The 17,588-nt window shown below is 37.6% G+C and overlaps 1 protein-coding gene across 2 annotated transcripts in view; it reads left to right on the top strand.

Annotated features, from left to right (window-relative positions):
- Positions 1-17,588, top strand: part of TASP1 (taspase 1) — an 85,459-nt gene that overhangs the window by 40,752 nt on the left and 27,119 nt on the right. For both annotated transcript variants that reach the window (XM_063327836.1, XM_063327835.1), the window contains 3 exons: positions 361-480; positions 1,396-1,474; positions 15,996-16,106. In XM_063327836.1, coding sequence (XP_063183906.1) covers positions 361-480; positions 1,396-1,474; positions 15,996-16,106 — 310 coding nt within the window. The remainder of the gene's footprint in view (positions 1-360; positions 481-1,395; positions 1,475-15,995; positions 16,107-17,588) is intronic.

Genomic DNA, 17,588 nt, shown 5'->3' with positions numbered 1-17,588 from the left:
TTTGATATGGCATCTTTGGAATGCGCTGCTGAATCATTTCTTAGGGGGCAAGTGCCCAGCACTAAGAAAACAGCATTTTTGGCACTTCTGTGAGTGAAGGCAGGTAATCTAAGCATTGGAGGAGTTCTGAGGTGTTTTTCACCTTCTTGTTTCCAGAGAAGTTTTCTTCAGGTCCTGTCTGAGGCAAGAGAGCATTTTGGGGAGCTTTATGGCAGCACAGTTGGTACAATATGCATGAATATGTTTTATTGATCAGCCTGCCAATTGGGTTTGTGCGCGTTAGTTTGCACACTGCTAAGAAGTATAATCTGACTTTAATATACTACTTTTAGCAGTTGTTTCTGTTTGTGTGTCCTGCAGGAGAATGACTCAGGAACATTGGATACAGTGGGTGCAGTTGTTGTTGACCAAGAAGGAAATGTTGCTGCTGCTGTCTCCAGTGGAGGTTTAGCACTAAAGCATCCTGGAAGAGTTGGTCAGGTGATGATATCTTTTCAGTTGGGAATGATTGTTCAGCAATTGTGACACTAAGCAAAAGCTGTGAGAGCAAACTGATGTTCTCCCTTCCTTCCCTTTAAACTCGGAAGGCGTTATCACTGCATTGGAATGCAAGTTTTCTTTTTAGTGTCCTCCATCAGTGTTATGAAGCGTATAAACGTAGGTAAGGAGTTGTTCTGTAGTTAGTTACCTTTTGTCAGAACTATTGATAAGCTAATTTCATGGCCTTAAATACCTCCTTAGTACCACAAATAGTCTCTTAAATGCTTAGAGTGTTTTTAAATAAGATTTTCATCAATATTTAGGGAAGCTGTCCTATTTAATTTCGAAATGATCTTGTGAATTGGTAGAAGTGACAAAGGCATTAAAAGAGCACATCAGTTATAGGCATTCCTTATTGTTATTAGGTTGAGGGAATTTTGAGGTGCATCAGAAATGTCATACTCCGTTGCTGTATAGCTGAATTTTTGGTTGACTTTTGCCACTGTCCTAAAAGCAGTTCTCCGTTGAAATGTATTTAAGATTTTCTTTTGGAATAGCAGAGTGAAAGGGACTTTATATAAGTAGGGAAAAGCTGGAATTATTTTTTTCTTTTGATATCTGTGCCCTCATTTTCTGTAAAGTGAGGTTAGAATATCAGATGCCTTTGATAATCACTCAGTTCTGAAGAGCAGTAAAAGAAGATATAGCCAAATGGATTGGGATTATAATTTGGACTGTTAAGATTTTCTTGTTTATCTTTTGTATTAATATTTGGATTTTCTTGTGTTGGTCTTTGTTGGTTCTTTTTGCTTTGGGGTTTTTTGATGGTGGTTTTGTTTTGTTTCTTTTAAGGGAAGGGGACAAACCAAAAACCTTGTATACTTAAATTGATGAAAGATGCGCTTCTTTCCTTAGGCAGCTCTTTATGGTTGTGGCTGCTGGGCTGAAAACACAGGAGCTCATACCCCTTACTCCACTGCTGTGAGTACTTCAGGTATTTACTACTTTTATAAATATTTCAAAAAGTTGCTGTCTTTCTCTGTAATTAGTTTACAAATTCCAAGTGAAGTATTTCTATGAACGGTGAATTAAAATATTAACATTATTTCTAGACTATATGTGTATCATTTATTTACATATAAATATATATTATATATTATATGTTATAATATATTATATATTATATATAATCAGCGAGTATAAGTCCAATATTAGAGATTGTTTGTGGAAAAGCTGAGAACGCCACCTTTATTTAATTTTTTTAAACTGTTCTTTACAAAGTCAGCTGGATTTGAAGTCTATGCAAGTACCGGCAAGCATCCTGATACTCTTAAAGGAGGTGTCTGGGTATAATGATGGCCTTAAATAGAAGCCTTCTTCCTTTTTGCTGGTACCAATTTTATATGGTGGTAAATACTTTAATGTTATACTATTTATAACTATTACACACACACACGTATATATATGTATGTTTCTTTGGTTCAAATCTTCTCGCTTCCATGACATTACATTAATACCAATCCCAGTTAATTGAAATAGTCTGCTAGCGGTTTATGAAGCATGGCCATCTGTTTATTCAGTGATTTGAAATTCAGACTAGCGGTGTTTAATTAAACTCTTGTTTCTGGTTTTCCTTTAAAGTGTGTGTGTGAGAGAGAGAGAGGGAGGGAGATAGAAATGTTTACAGGAAGTGAGAACTCTTCTGTAATCAACACCATTCTTTTTTCCATTTTCAGAAGCTCATAATGTTTTATTTTATAATGTAATTTACATTTAGTGCAGTTTTAAAATATATTGATGCCTGACTCTTGTTTAAAATATGAGCATCCAACAGTCTGAACCATGAAGTTAATTAAGGGGTAGAGGGATGGAAAAATTAAATTATAGGAAAGATTGAAAGAATGAAACTTACAACTTGGCTGGATCACAACAGGAGATGGGAATGGGGCATAAACATCTGCAAATATTCAAAAGGTGAAATTGCTGAGGCTAGGCAAGAAAATGATATGTTAACATACACCGTTGTTGGATGACATTTTTAGAAAATGAAGGTCCTACCTGAACTCTAGAAGATGCCCTGATTTGGAAAGCTCTAAGAATGACAGTTCTTCCTAAGAGAAGATAAGGTTATCGCTTGGTGTACCTAAAATCAGACTAGGCTGTATCTGTAATAGTGATTATAACCCCCTCTTGTAGGTTTCTAAATTGGTTTTGTGTGGACATACATTTTTAAAAAAAAAAAAAAAAGGGCAACAAATGAAACTTGCGTGTTATGTATAAGTAAAAACAGTGTGCATGCACGTTAATTTCACGTTTCATTTTACATACAGACATATATACTTGTATGTAAAAGCACTTAAAATCTGTACATAAAGTAACTGAAATTTAGAATCGGTTTAGATTTCTGTAGTTTTCACAATATAACATTGTATTGTTTTAATTTCATGAGTCTCTTCATTTTAATTTGTCTTTAAGTGGTAAATTTGGCATAAATTTATCCTAACATTTTCTACAGGGAATTTTTTTTTTCTGTTGTATGGCGGGGGCGGGGGCTGGGAGAGAAGAAAATTAGGCTTTGGTTGCTGTGTGTATTGCGTACTGTATGTGTAGACTTTAATATTTATTGATAAATGACTTTACAGAATAGCTGATTCATCAAATTGCATTTGGAATTTAAAAAAAATCTTAAATGAAGAGAAAAGTTTAACTATGATTCCCTTAAACCTTTATCTAAACTATGCTCAAAATTATTAAGTATTAATATATGTTAAACCATATAATTTTAACTTAAGGATTCTATGTGAAATAAAAGGTTTCACATTTGTGCTGGTTTAGACTTTTTAATTTTTTAGTGATAGCTGGGGAAAGAAAGTCAAGCCTTGAGAGTTTGTTGTATCAGGCTCTATATTCAGTCTTGAAGAAGGATGTTCTTTGGCAATTTTTAAGGGCTAGGTTTTGTAAACTATTTTGATTCCATACTTATGAAATTGCTCATGTCTTTGGGTTTTGGAGGCTATGATCAGCAAAACATTGAATGGGTCGGGGAAAATCTGTGGTGTGGGGAAAAAGAGTTTGGAATAGTAATTCCAAGTATACAGAATACAAACTCTTGCATGTTGAAATCCATGCAGAATTGACAGGAACGTAAGAATGAACACATTGGGTCAAACCAGAGCTCCAGCTAATTTGGTGTCCTGCTTCGGATAGACAGTCTTTACAGGTCTCCAAGGAAAAGTACAGGACTGCGAAAAGCACCTCCACCTTGTTATCCAAGTTTCTAGCAATTTGTGATACTGGGACTTTAGAAGCTGGAGATATCTTTGGTTTTAATAGGTCAGGATGACTTTCTCAAGATTTCTTGTTTCTTTTTGGTACTTAGAAGACCAGTTATTTAAATTTCGCTGGGAATGTTTTTCTTATTTTGTGATGGTTCACCTTTGTAGAAGCTTTCTTGGAAAAAAAAAGTGTTAGTTCCAATGCCACAGTTAGTACCACAGTAGGTTTTAGTCTTGAATTTTTATTAATTTTGTTCTAAAATCCTTCTATCAAAGCTTCAATTTGAGACACATCTTTCAATACCTTCCTCATAAATAAAAAAAAAAGGCATTTCCATGACAGTACTTCCAAATTCATGTAGCTTTCTTTCGGTGGGCATGTATTATTTGAAGACATGCTTTGACATCTTGATATTCTCTTGGCCCTGTGGATGCTGGCAGGCTTCCTGCTTCTGCATGTTCAGGAAGGACTTGGTATTAGTTCTTATGCCTTTAGCAAGTTGTTTCTCAAATATTTTTGGCCATTTTTATTGTGATTCTGTATTGAATGTGCCAAAGGTGGTGGTTCTGAATTTGTTCGGGCATGACTTCAACTTTTTGAACTTTTTTTTTTCTTACCTCTAACAGTCTCTTGGCCTTGTTGTTTAGCCACAGTGTCTTTGGTTTTATTTTTTTTGGCTTTTCAAAAGTTACTTCATGGTTTATAAAATACAGGATATTGTAAAACTCACATTTTATGGCTATAGTTTAAGAGGGGGTGGGACAACTGAAATCAAAAGATGAAAACTTTCTAAGGACAGGAATGGAGGAGACAGTGGAACTTAGGAATAGCTGTGAATATAAATTCAAGGTTTGTTCTGTAACTCTCAGTCTAAAATTCAGTTTCTGTGTAAACAAGTAAAATCTTTCTAGGTTTTTTTTGTATCAATTTTTGGAGACATTTCAACATATGAACTCTGAATTATATTAAAAGTAATAATTTTTTTGGGGGGGAAGAAAGGGTTGTGGGACTTTATTGGCAATTGAAGGATAAAAATTACAGGAATTCTGTAAAAATATCTCAAAACCAGTATTAAAATTCAAGAAATCCAGAGAATGTTGCAAGTGCAAGCATAGCTAAAATACGTGGGCAACCTCAACTGTGATATCTACCAACATAATGCAAGTGCCATTCCACGCAAGAGTGATGGTAGAGACTGAGTGAAAGCTTGTAAAATGAGATGAGCATTACCAGTGGCCTTTATTTAGTATAAATGTAATTAACAGCTAAACTGTTTTTTGGATCAACATAGTAGAAGCCAAATCTTTGGTCTTTTAAAAGCTTGTGCATGTACGTGGGCACACATTTGCACACACACACAGAGACACAAACGAAACAGCCTCCCCTTTAAGCATCCCCTCCCACTTCTCCCAAAAAAGAGTCCAAAACCACACTCGTAAGGCCACTTGGAACTCCTTAGTGCATGTTTTTTGTTGGTATATGAATGTAAACACAGGAAGATGGGTATTATTTGGAGGGAAAACATTTGTGAACAAAACCCAACCGCAGAAGAAACAATAGTCTGGTTTTTTGGCTGTACTTTAAGAAAACATTTCCTATTTTTTCCTGAACATAATAAGAATCAAAGACTTTGTGTATATTCTTTTCATTCAAAATAATATCAAGCGTGACATTGAATCTCCTCCACAGTTGGAATATCTATGATGATTGTGAATATTCATGTGCAAACTGTGCCAAAAGTAATACTACCGGGGTGAGAGGCCGGCTGTGTTTTTCCTGGGAGATAAGTTGAAAAGTAATAATCCTCTTTGGATATACAGAACCTTAAACATAAATTTTATAGATAAATACAAAATTCACAGTAACAGCTAACGCGGGAGGCTTTGACAATGCAGCTGTAAGTGGAATTTTTGAGTGGAAACCTCGAGGCTAAGAATAATGCGTTGCATTCCTCTTTACATCTTTACAACAGTAGGTAGTCGAAAGCGTACTTACCCATTCTTGGTGCATGGGTGCTGTGTTTTGTGTGTGTGCAGCAGCCACTGAAGCCAGCAAACCTTTTAATAGTGTATTTCTGGAGACAAACAGAAGGTTTTGCGTTATTTACAAAATGCCAAATTCCATAACACAAAGCTGGAAAGTCTCAGCTTTCACTAGAAGCCATTTGAGGAGAATATTTGATACAAGAAAGGTACAGTGATGTGGTGTCTTACGGAGAATTTAAATGGGACCTAATTATGGTTTATAATCCTAAAGAGAAAGGAGCTTATAATTAGGCTTCAAGACTGAGCCCAAAGTTGTGTTTTGCTGAGAAAGTAGCAGGGATATCGGATTTCTGGGCCCAAACTGAGGTGTAGTTGAGGATTCTGTCTGGGAACAGTCTTTCAATGATGTCTTGCTCTTCTCTCTTGCCCGGAGTCTATTCCTCACTGAATGAAAATCAGATACAGGTAACGATGTTTTAGAAATACTTACACAGACTGGATGTATTCTGTGTAAATAGGCAGAATGTGCCTGAATCCCTTAACAATTTCTTGTGTTGGTGAATTCGCCAAGATCCTAAAGGTCTGGCTCTTAAGGTCACTGGTCAAAAGCAGCAGCCTCTGTTCTCATAAAGGCATTTTAGGGATTACATCAAAATACTTTAAAAGCTGTGTTGGATATACATACTTATATACGATGCATCATTCCATGAAGTGAAAAATAGCATATTCTGTGTTGTGAAGAATTGTTTGACTTGGAAGGAACCGCTGGACATCATATAGTCCAGGCCCCCTGCTGAAGGAGGGTTCTCTCATTTTCGAAATCCTTATCAATAAGGAAATAAGTGTATTCACTCTTCCTCCCCCTTGCCTTTTCCTGCTCAAACTTTTACTTTTTGTTCATATCCGTTCTTCTTTCCAGTCCATTGTGTGCCCCATGAATGCTTTTGCTGGCAAAATGGAATAGGTAATGTGGAATAGGAAATGGCACCTATGGAGAGATGGCTTGTGCTTACTAAGTTTGTTGCTGAGCTGTGTCCTCAGCCAGCATTTCGGTCTCTCCTTATGGAAGCCACTGAACTGTAAATTCTTATTTGAAAACCCATTTTCGACAGGAACCACAGTGATGTGTAAATCTGTATAGTAAATATTTTTCAAGGAAGCTTTAATGCCAATGAATTGGCTTGTGATGTGGGACTTTGGCTTTGGGGACTTTGCCCATGTGTGAGGGCAGTAGTGGCTGCGCTGGAATCCAGGGATTGCTGATACCTGGGCAGGTGCCACTTGTCTGTCTGGCCTGTGTCCTTCTGAGTCCATGCTCCAATTTCGCACGCAAGTCTTGTATCCTGTATAGATGTTTGAGCTACACTATGTGAGACAGATATTACGGTACAGTTCGTCTCCTTGTAGAAATATGTATTATCTCTGAAAATCAGTCTGGTCTTGTAAGATTTGGGGAATAATAGGTAATGTAATGCATCACAGATGAAGCAGCTGCATATGGAGAAGAGTTATGTCATTGTTCCAGTGAACCAGAGGGTAGAGGAAGAAAGAGGTCTATCTCCAGACACATCAGTATTTACCTCTGAAGTGAATGCTTCTGTCAAGAGTTCAGGCTTTGTGTCCAGATGCCGTTTGGAGGCTTCAGTTGCTGTAGCATGTGGTGTCTGAGCTAACTTACTCCCACCACGAGGCTGTGCGAAGAGAGAGGAAGCAAGAGGCAGAGATGATTTGTGGGAATGGTAGCGTTAAGAAGCAGTCAATTAAACACGGCACCACAGCGTTCAAAGCCGAGGGGTTTGTCCACAAAATCATCGGGATGGTTGTTTGAATTGCCTTCGGAGGGGTTGTTTTGAAGCACGACTGGAAGGATGCAGCAGTCAAAGAGTGCTTATTGCCTCTTGAAATTTGAATTGGACTTAACGTAATAATATATTGTAAGCATGAATTTACACGGGCATTTTAGAAGTGGTAGTCTGCTTCAGAAGGCCCGCTGCACACCAAGCGGTGTCTTCATAGCCCAGGGCAGCAGCCAGCCGTGCAGCACCGTCTCCTTCTCTGGACACTGTTAGTCCCATTCCTATTTGCCGTACCTTGCCCAAATGGCTTCAAATAGATGCAATGATACAAAGCGAAATGGAGACGGCAGCAAACCGAGCTCTCTTTTTATGTCTTAAACATTTTTCTGTGATTGGGAGAAAATGGTTGTATACATTTAGTTAGCTAACAGATAAGCTACTGTCTTCTTTCCTTTCCTGTAAATTTAGTTTGACAAAAGTGATGTACTTGGAAAGGTGTAGTATTTTTACAAAGAAATCAATCGCAACAAAGCTTCTCATCAAAGACTAGGCAAAAAGTAATTTGCTTTTTCCTTTTCAGTTTAACTGAAGTTAATCTTTCAAAATATATTAAATGGAAAGGGGAATGTAAAATACACATCCACTTTAATGGAACTATTTATTCTTCATTCTAACCTCTCTTGGAGGTATATCTGAAATTCTTCTTGTTCATGATAATTGAAACAAATAGCTTTTTTAATAGTTAAAGTTATCTGGCATTTCCCAGTATTTAGAAGTGAAGGATTAATACATTTGGCATGTTTTAACGCTTCAGCCTTTTTTTTTTTTTCCCCTTCTCTGTAAAATTGTAGAAAAGCTGGATGAGTTGTTCTTCAGAGCGATTTTAGTTTATTTTGCCCATATTATAAAATTAAAGATATAGAAAGTGTTTTCCCAGCTTTCTTTAGAGAAGATACTTGAAACACGGTTTGTCTGGATGTTGAAGTTGTCTTTTGTTATCTTTGAAACCTACCCAAATTTACTGAAGTTACAACCTTTTGGGAAAATTTCCATTTGCGTATTCTTTGTAGGTGTTCGTTAGTTTGGAACTTAAATCATTTAAGGCTTTTTCTCTCTCCAACAAGAATGTGCTCCATTGATCTCTCCAGGATCAATGCTTTAGGAATTGGACAGGACTTTGTTTGCAGGTGTTCTTCCTGGCAGCAGGTCAGTAAGTTAAAAATTTCCCCTGCTAGTTTGAAGGCAAGATGCAGCAGCTGATAGGAGTACAAAAAGCTAAAAGTTATGCAATTTTAATTGAGTACTCTCATGCGTTATGCTAGACTGTAGCATTTAATGTCTTTTCAGAATTCGACTTTAAATTTTTATTTTAATACGTATCAGTAACTTACCAGCCAGATATTTTTATTGTACTGTATTTTGTTTTTTAAAATCATTGGCTTGCAAGCTTTTGGTCAGCTCTTTCTGGAGGTGCTGGTAATGACAACCAGAGCTTACCAAAATACAGGTTGCACTGTCTTTCCGTTAGGCATAATTAGAAGCTATTTGGCAAATAAAGCAGAAATAGTTGGTTTTTAACTTGTTAACTGACACTTCTATTCTGGGCGCTGCTATTGAACTGAAAATAACAACATCAGAGTTGAAACAACTTAACAGGCCCAGGTTCAGACTCTGCTGTATGGAATAGATAATAAGATACAGAAAACCTGTAACTTCTATCTTTAACTTCTGAAAAGAGAAGAGTCATACTTTGGCAGGGGAGTAAACTAGATTAATTTTTCCATTCTCGCATGAATGTGAGTAATGCAAGTTTCCATTTTGTACTCCTTTAAAACAAGTTCCAGCACTTTGTGTTGAGGTGCTGTATGTTTCAACAGCTAGACAGGCTCCGGCAGCTTGTCAAAGCTCCATAAGCTCTCTTCTTATGGCTTGCAGAAAGCAAGCAAGATTTTCATTTCTCCTTCCATTCAACAGGAGTCTCTTTCATGTCTGAAAATTGAAAACGCCTGTTTTTCAGTGTGGTGCATGGATGTGTGTGTGCCCTCTGGCACACCTGTTTCTAATTTCCTGACTTGAAAGCATCTCCCATCAAAAGAAGCAGAAAAACAATTTCTTTCTGACACGCTGCTCGGAGGCCCTTGCTTTGCAGAAGGCCTTCCTTTCGCTTGCCATCCTGGGTCTATTGGTAGAACATTATAAGATGCAGAGCACGCATTGTATGGGATGTTCAGCTTACATTGTGCTGGGTTCTTCCCCTTCTTCTTGTGGTTATTTCAAGCATTAGAAATCTAATGGAGAAGTCACTAGGCTGAGGAAAACGCAGTGATTTCATCCTTAGTTTCTTGCACAAAGCTCAAATTAAGGACCAAGGTCTATAGCAAGTTAAGGTTTGTATAACCTATGAATTGATTAGTTACTGTTTGGTACAGAGGGCTAGATTAAAATTTAAATATTATAGCTTGGATTTCTTACCTTCCTTCAAAATAGTATGCAGCGTAAAATAGTGTCCAATGTAATAGCTGAAAATCAAAGATGTTAACAATTGTAAAAAAAAAAAAAACAAAAACAAAACCAACCACAAACCAGCAACCAAACCCGCAAAAAAGCCCTAGTAGCTCGGTTGTTGTGAAAGTTGTGCATAGGCTAACTAGCAACTTACTACAGAATAGAGCTATTAAAGATCACTTAGGCAGGAAAAATACGAAATTTTAAGCTCTAGCTTTTACGTTACTGACTTGTCTGTTTTCTCAGTTCAGCAACTTGACGCTTTCACAAGCAGCATCTGGATTGTCTCTGTGGCTACCGTGCTGCAGTGTGTACCTATCCAGTGCTATGCTATTGCATTCCATTGGTTTCATTTACTGACAAGCTGAACAGAACAAAACGTTCAAAAAGAGCTTAAAGACCGATATATGCATCCAGCTAAACAGTACTTGAAATGCAAAGACTGGGCCTGGCTCTGTGGCATTAATGGCTGGTGGTTCATATGCTCATAAAACTCGCTGAGCTTTGTTCATTACTGAGGTGATCAGGTATATGCAGAAAACATTGAAATTGTGAATCGGGGTTTGTACTTCTATGTAACTTTACGGACTGTAACAAAAAAATTCTTAAATCTTTAAATGGGTCAGTAAGGTGTACAGTTCACATTTATTCTGGCTAAGATATACAACTTTGATACATTTCTTGTCTTGTGCCTATACTGATATTCGGGTACCAAAGAGTTGCTTTATAGAGAATCTGCTCGCTACTAGAATTGTGAATGACAGCGGAAAAATTTATTGTCGTTTGTCAGCATAGTAACAGGTTTCCGTGATGGGTTCCTGTCTCTCATTCCTCTGGAGGAAGGCGTGTATCTCGCTTGTTGTACAGCTCTGTACAACATAACAGGTACTTCTGGTTTGCCTGATCTGTGATTCACTAATCGGCAACATCTGGTGCATGGGGTGTGGAGCGCAGGAACGACCATCTTGCGGTGCTTGAAGCTCAAAAAATGCCTGTTCAGGGCTTTGTGCTTCTCTATGCTATTTTTGGCTGAAATAGTAACTTGAGAGGACTACTGATACATGTATAACTGTTAAGTTATAATAGGATAACAGAAGAAAAAAGAGATTATAGAAAAAAAAAGGTTTATAGATTCCCAGATTGTTCTTGTGGGGATCTTGTATGAATCGATGAGTGTCTGAATAGGAAAAGTGGTATAATTTTCAAAAATTACACATATAAATACTCACAGAAAAGGGAAGTCATATTTCACTGTTGGTCAGCTTTGCACTTTGAAAGAAACACTGCGTTAAAAGCATGATCCAAGATGATATGTGTCTCTGAAAATCAGTCCTGATGCTTTCTGTACGATCTCCAGAGGTTTTCTGTATGATCTCCAAGTGGTTTTCAGACAAGGTTTTGAACTTCTAGTTGAAGACAGGTGTGGGGTTTGGTGGTTCTCACCAAACCTATTAGTTCGAGGGCAAGATAAATGTGCTATGACTGTTGAGCCGTATCCTTCTTTGCTTCCCTTGTCATAGGTGCTTGGTGGTGCCATGTGCCTTTAGGAATCTGGGTTTTAAACTTAGTTCCCTTTAACCTAGGAGGCGAGAAACTTGCATCAAAATGGTAATCTTTATCTGTCTTTGTATTTATCTATTTATTTATCAAAGTAGAATATACATTTCCTGTAGATACGTTGCCAGCAGCGATCCCAGAGGAGGACAACTAACTGTACTTACCCCTGCAAACATAGACAACAGTAGTTCCAACAGTAGTATTTTTTGTCAGCAGCTGGATTATGAGTAGGCAGCGTGGTGTTTGCACAAAAATAATTTGTTTACTATGTGAAACAGTGAGAAGCACTAATTTAACCCAGTTTTCCAGATAGTCATCTCCATTTGAGTCACTCTTGTGCGAAGGCTTATGGAAGCTTTGATCTGTCATTGCAAAACCTTTGTCTCTGAGATATAATGAGCTTCAGGTTACCGAAGGAGTCATCATCTTAACTGGGAAAGGATAATGAAATGATTTAAACTCTGTTTACAGGAAATTTACTAAAACAAGTGCGTTTGAGACTTCAATTTAGAATTGAAAAATTCTTATTAGGAGTCCCAGTTGGTTTGGTTTCATTCTCATTCAGTGAAAAACCTCGAAATATAATAACACATACAGTTAAATGTGGTATGATGTGAGATAGTTAAGCAAATGAACCAGATTTACATTTTCATCAGCTTATGTGCATGATTTGGAAATGCGTTAAAGTAGCTTTGACTGTAGTTGCTGTCTTGAGTCACGTTAATAAAACCTTTTCGGAAGTCGCCTAATGCCGGTGGTTAGATTACAAGTGAATGGAACTATAAATTTGAGCCCACAACTTTACACTGTAAGTTATAAATTAGGTTTTGATTACAGTAATTCTGTATACATTTATTTTGTGTCTAGCCCTAATATTATCTAGAGAGTTTTCCCAGTTTGAGACTATAGAGACATACAGGTCGGCTAAACCTACAAAGCAGTTCATGCTCTAGTGTTTGCTTCTAACTTGAGATAATAGGAAGGGCAAGTCTATTGGAATAATTAGGGTAATTCTTTTTCCCAGCCTTTATCTGGTCAAAATATGTGAAACGCTGCTTAGTTGTTTTTCTTATTCAAAAATAGATGTTCCTACATCAAAAACTGCAGTAACATTTTTTTCTTTTTGAAACGAGGGGATTATTTTCATTAGTTATCTGTCCCTGCAGATTGCTGGCATGTGATGTGTTGAAAGATTTTTACATACACTGCCAGCAGCGGTCTGTAAGTTCGCTGCCTTATAGGTTGACATAAATATGACAAAAAGAAATGACTTTGTCTGTGGGGATGTAGAGATGTGTGATGTGTTAGTAGAATCGCAAGGCTGCTTTCGTTGTGGTTGATCCTGGATCACATCAGTGGGCTGCAGCTGTTCTTAACCCATATTAAGTTTTCTCTCTCTTAATTTTTTTTGCGTAGCAGACTTGATGTTATGGGAACTCTTCAATAAAGTCATTCTCTTGGGGGGGAAAATAACATTATACATCATGCTAAAAAATGGCTATTGTCTTTTTGATGCCAATTTAGGAATTACTTAAAAATTGTGAAGTTGTAACATCTGGTTTTATTACTTGATGCATACGAGAGGCATAGGCTCACTCTGATTTTTGTGTCTCATTTGCTCGATTTGCATTCTAAGTAAGTGCCATGCTTTTTACCTCACATAGGGTCTAAATATTATATTTAAAGGTGTTAACAGGTTCTTTTCAAGAAAAAAATCAAGTTGCTAAGTTTTTGCTGGAGCATATGCTTGTTTAGTTTTATTCTTTACAGCAAAACTTCATAATGATTACATTTTCTTAGTGTAAAAAAACCGAAACGTGATAGCCATGTTCTATGGGCAAAATATAGCCATATTCTATGGGTAAAATGCATCTTGCCGTTTCTGCGTGTTCTTTGCACATTACTTTGTCTTCAATAAATATTAGATAACTCTCAATTCTATTGTGGACAAAAGCTTTGGAGCATGGAAGTAATGAGGCAATGAATGGAGAGACCCTCCTGTAAGCAGGTGTTGAGGACACTGGAGCGTGTGAGCCTCTTGAGAGAAGTGTCCTGGTCAGGATATTATCTTCAATAACTCCAGAGCTTGGAAGTCTCAATGAAAACACTTTTTTTCTTGTGCTTTCAAGAGCTGCCTCCCTTTGCTGTGTAATTGTTGTAGCATTTCAGCTCTTTCATTTTCCTCTAGATTTATAACTGGTTTATTACGCAATGTTTGCTGTACAGAGAATTTGGTGTCTTTCTGCAGTGCCAATTATATGTAGATTCAATGGCCCAGTACCTCGCTTCAAACAATTCGGTTTAACTGAATAAAATCAATAAGGAGACGTTGCGCATTAGGAGTACATAACTGAAGACTAAAGTGTAATTTTGATGATTGAAGATACCAAGCTTTTAGGACACGTGTACACAATTTTTCTGCAATCTGGTCCCTGGGCTTATTCTCTAATACCTAATGCGTATATAATGCTCCATAGGGGTTTTTTTGTTGCTTTTTTTTAATCCTGGAAATGCTGGGTTGAGGGGTCCTTTTCCACACACCCCGCCCCCCCGCCCATTAGCAGTGTTTGAAGAACAGCATTTGTAAACTCACTTTGCCTTTAAGGGGAAGGATGTAATTGTGTGAGAAGTGACCAGAAAGAGACGTTCTTGGAGTAGGCTGCCATGTTAATTAGGTCTTACATACGGTGGCAAGAACAAGAAGCCAGTCTGTGAGTAGCTCCGAGACACGGCGCTAGACCTGCCGATGCGAATTCATGCAACGTTGTGCCCAAACCGGTCAGGGCTCTGAGCTCAGCGTACCGGAAAGCGCAGCATTGAGACGCTCAGCAGGCTGCACCGGAGCCAGTTTGGGTTGGGTTTATTTATTAGTTCTTTCTTTGTGCCAGATCTAGGCCGGCTTCAGCCAGAGCCGCTCAGTTTTCTCTGTTCCGGGCTTGTTAGTGGTTCCAGTAAAGTGAATGTTATCCGTGGAGACTGAGCTGCCTTTGTCTGAAGCCAGCTTAGGTCTGCTGTCTTACCAGCTCCGGCTCTCTGCCATGTGAAAGCAGCTGGATTGTTTCCAGCCATAAACTGTCTCTGCAAGCTGCGCAGGTGTATTTCTGTTGTTCTGCACCTAAGCTAATAAGTCCAACTGGATTATAGCTGACTTTTGTATGGAGCCAGCACAGTGCTTGCGTCTTGTCATGGTTAATGAGAAATTTGCTAGAAATATATATAGATAATGGGTAATTGACTATATTTGACCTCTCTATATATTCTGGTGTCTAATGCAGTTTTAGGCCCTGATATGTGCTGAAGTTACAAACCTGATCCAACTATAATCAAGTCAATTTAGATAATTAAAATCATATTACAGCTGTTAAATTAGTTAATCGTGTTTTTTCCTTTTTTCCTAACTGGGATAACACGTTTCAGTTTAACTGGTGCTTGGTTAGCCCTCTTCTAGCTGGTTCATCTGCTCCTTTACCTTAGAGGAAAAGCGTCAACAAATGGGAGGCACCGTGGTATAATGATTTTTGTATGTGTGCAGAAGGTATCACCAACGTGTTTCCCTGTCCAGGAAAACTTTCATCCAATAAACATGCACTGTACCATTTGGCGACAGCTGTATGTCCCAAAGGACATTACGGGAATGGAAAAGAGCGTGGGAGAAACACAGCAGGTGTGAAAGCCCTCCTACAGAGTAAGAGTAGCACTAATGACCAATTTGTCTGCGTCATCAACAGGTTTCAGGGGATAGTTACAGAAAGCACTGATGCAATAAGTGGTTGTTTGCTAGAGCTTTTTAGTTTCTTAAAGAAAAACCTTTAAAGATTACGTGAATTTTTATTAGGAGTCCAATGAGCAGCCACCCTGTCAAAAAAGCATAAGTAAATTCACGTATTCCTTTGTTGACAAAAGGCTAAAATCAGATGGTCTAAATAGAAGATTACGTGGTGCAAAGGAGTTACTGTGGCGTTCACTAAAGGTGTTCTTGGTTTGAAGAGAGTTGCATCCAAGGATCATTCCTGTGAGAACGATTATTAAGTGGATTCTTTGAGAGAGAATTGCAGGATCTGGATAAAGATGAAAAGTCAGACACAGTCTCGCTCTTTGTTCTCACTATTTCTGTTTCTTCTTTCTGCACTTAACCTGTTTTGGTTTATGACTTCATCCAGTAGAAATGTCAAGGAAGTTGTGAGAAAAACTGCTGACGTCATTGAATTTTCATGTGACTCAGGATCACTCTCTAAAAAATAAAAATATGTCAGAAACCTGTCATGGGCATCTCTTTTATTTATTTTTTTTTTTATTTTTTTTTAAATTTGGCTAGGATGATGTAAAGTAATGACAGAGTTTTTTTTCATAAGTGGTACCTGAATTTTGACTATTCCCAATCTTAATATTTCTTTAGGTTGTGGAGAGCACCTTGTCCGAACCATACTGGCCAGAGAATGTTCGTGTGCTTTGCAAACAGAAGATGCCCACCAAGCTCTCCTAGAGACTATGCAAAACAAGTTTATTGGTAAGTATATGGTGCTAATTGCCTAAACATTGCATAACATCCCTTAAAATGCAATTAACCCTATTAAATAAAATAAAGATACTTATTTTTGTGATTTCTGCTAAAGCCTTATGTTGCAGTTGGCTTCAAATTTAGCGTCGCGTTACATCTAAAAAATGTTAAATCAAACTACAGAAGAATATTTTAGGAAATCTAAAGGAAAACCCTTGGAAATATCTCAATTGTTATGTGAGTCATAGAATACCCGGAGAGGTTTGAAGAAAGAATTTCCTGCCTGAGTCACTGCCTGTGGTGTACAATTGCATATTTTAGAATTGGTGGTTTAGGAGCATTAATAAGAATTATTCATCATGTTAACCCTTTTAAATATAATAGGCCTCAAAACCACTGCATGTTCGAATTAAATGCTTTGGACAGACAGATTCTGGTTTGCTAATTACATGATGAAATTAATTTCTTGAAAAACTGAAGTAGACTTCATTCCAGACTATTGTAAGGTAAAGAAATTTTTTTTTCTTGATTTGAGAGGATTATACATGACTATTTATACATGTTTAATTTCTTGTGAATATAGATCTTCAAGTCATAACCCAAACATAAATGTGGAATTTTAAAATATCTATATAAGCTTGAACTTTTGAAGATAGCATGGATTCCAATGATGTTTCTGGCATGTATGTTGACTTGCATTGACTTATAGCCCCTAAAACTCTTGAAGCTTTAGAATCCACTGCCAGTTTTGACTTTCGGAATTTCTTGGGGACAGGATAACACTTCTTGTACACTGCATTGCCAAAGTTCATTTTTATGGTATTTTAATTAGAACTGAAAGAGGGACGTATGCGTACCTTTTTGGGACCCAGGAACCGTTGCCCTTGGTCTTGGCAAGCGACGTCTTGCCGTTTCTTTATTTCTCTTTATAATGTTGAATCCATATTAAACTCTGCTTCTGACAACGTGACATTTGAGTGTCTGAGGGGAAGTCACCTTGGCACTGGAAGGCTGCACTTGATAATCTGCTACTCTATTGCAGTCGCTGCAGTCATTTCTAGGTGCTCTGATAATGCAGAACAAAGTAACCCCAGTATGTTCCCCAAAGAGATTATAATCCAAGCAGCACACGTGCAACTCTTTGTATTTAATCACTTATTCCAGTGCATAGTGGTACAACATGAGGGGATTTATTTACCCAAGAGAAGCCTTTAGGAGGGGTGCTTGTGATAGCTTCACTAATTCGTAACGCTGCTCTGAAGGTGTTGCATGGAAGTGGCCTATCTTCAGGAAAGACAGATCTTTAGTCCATACTCTCAAAATTGATTGTGCTGTTTGTGACAGCAGTACTAAAAGCAAGCACAAATTGTACATATCCTTATGCAATTTCATGTTAGTGTATGCGCACACACACGAAATAGAAAGCTACTGCCAAAGTAATTCGTAGAAACTGGCCGATTAAAAAACAGAAAATTCAAGAACTTTTTAGTT

The sequence above is a fragment of the Chroicocephalus ridibundus genome, chromosome 3, assembly GCF_963924245.1.
Source record: "Chroicocephalus ridibundus chromosome 3, bChrRid1.1, whole genome shotgun sequence".
Classification (NCBI taxonomy): Eukaryota; Metazoa; Chordata; class Aves; order Charadriiformes; family Laridae; genus Chroicocephalus; species Chroicocephalus ridibundus.
The sequence above is the reverse complement of the archived record's forward strand: the minus strand, read 5'-3'. Positions and strand labels throughout refer to the sequence as shown.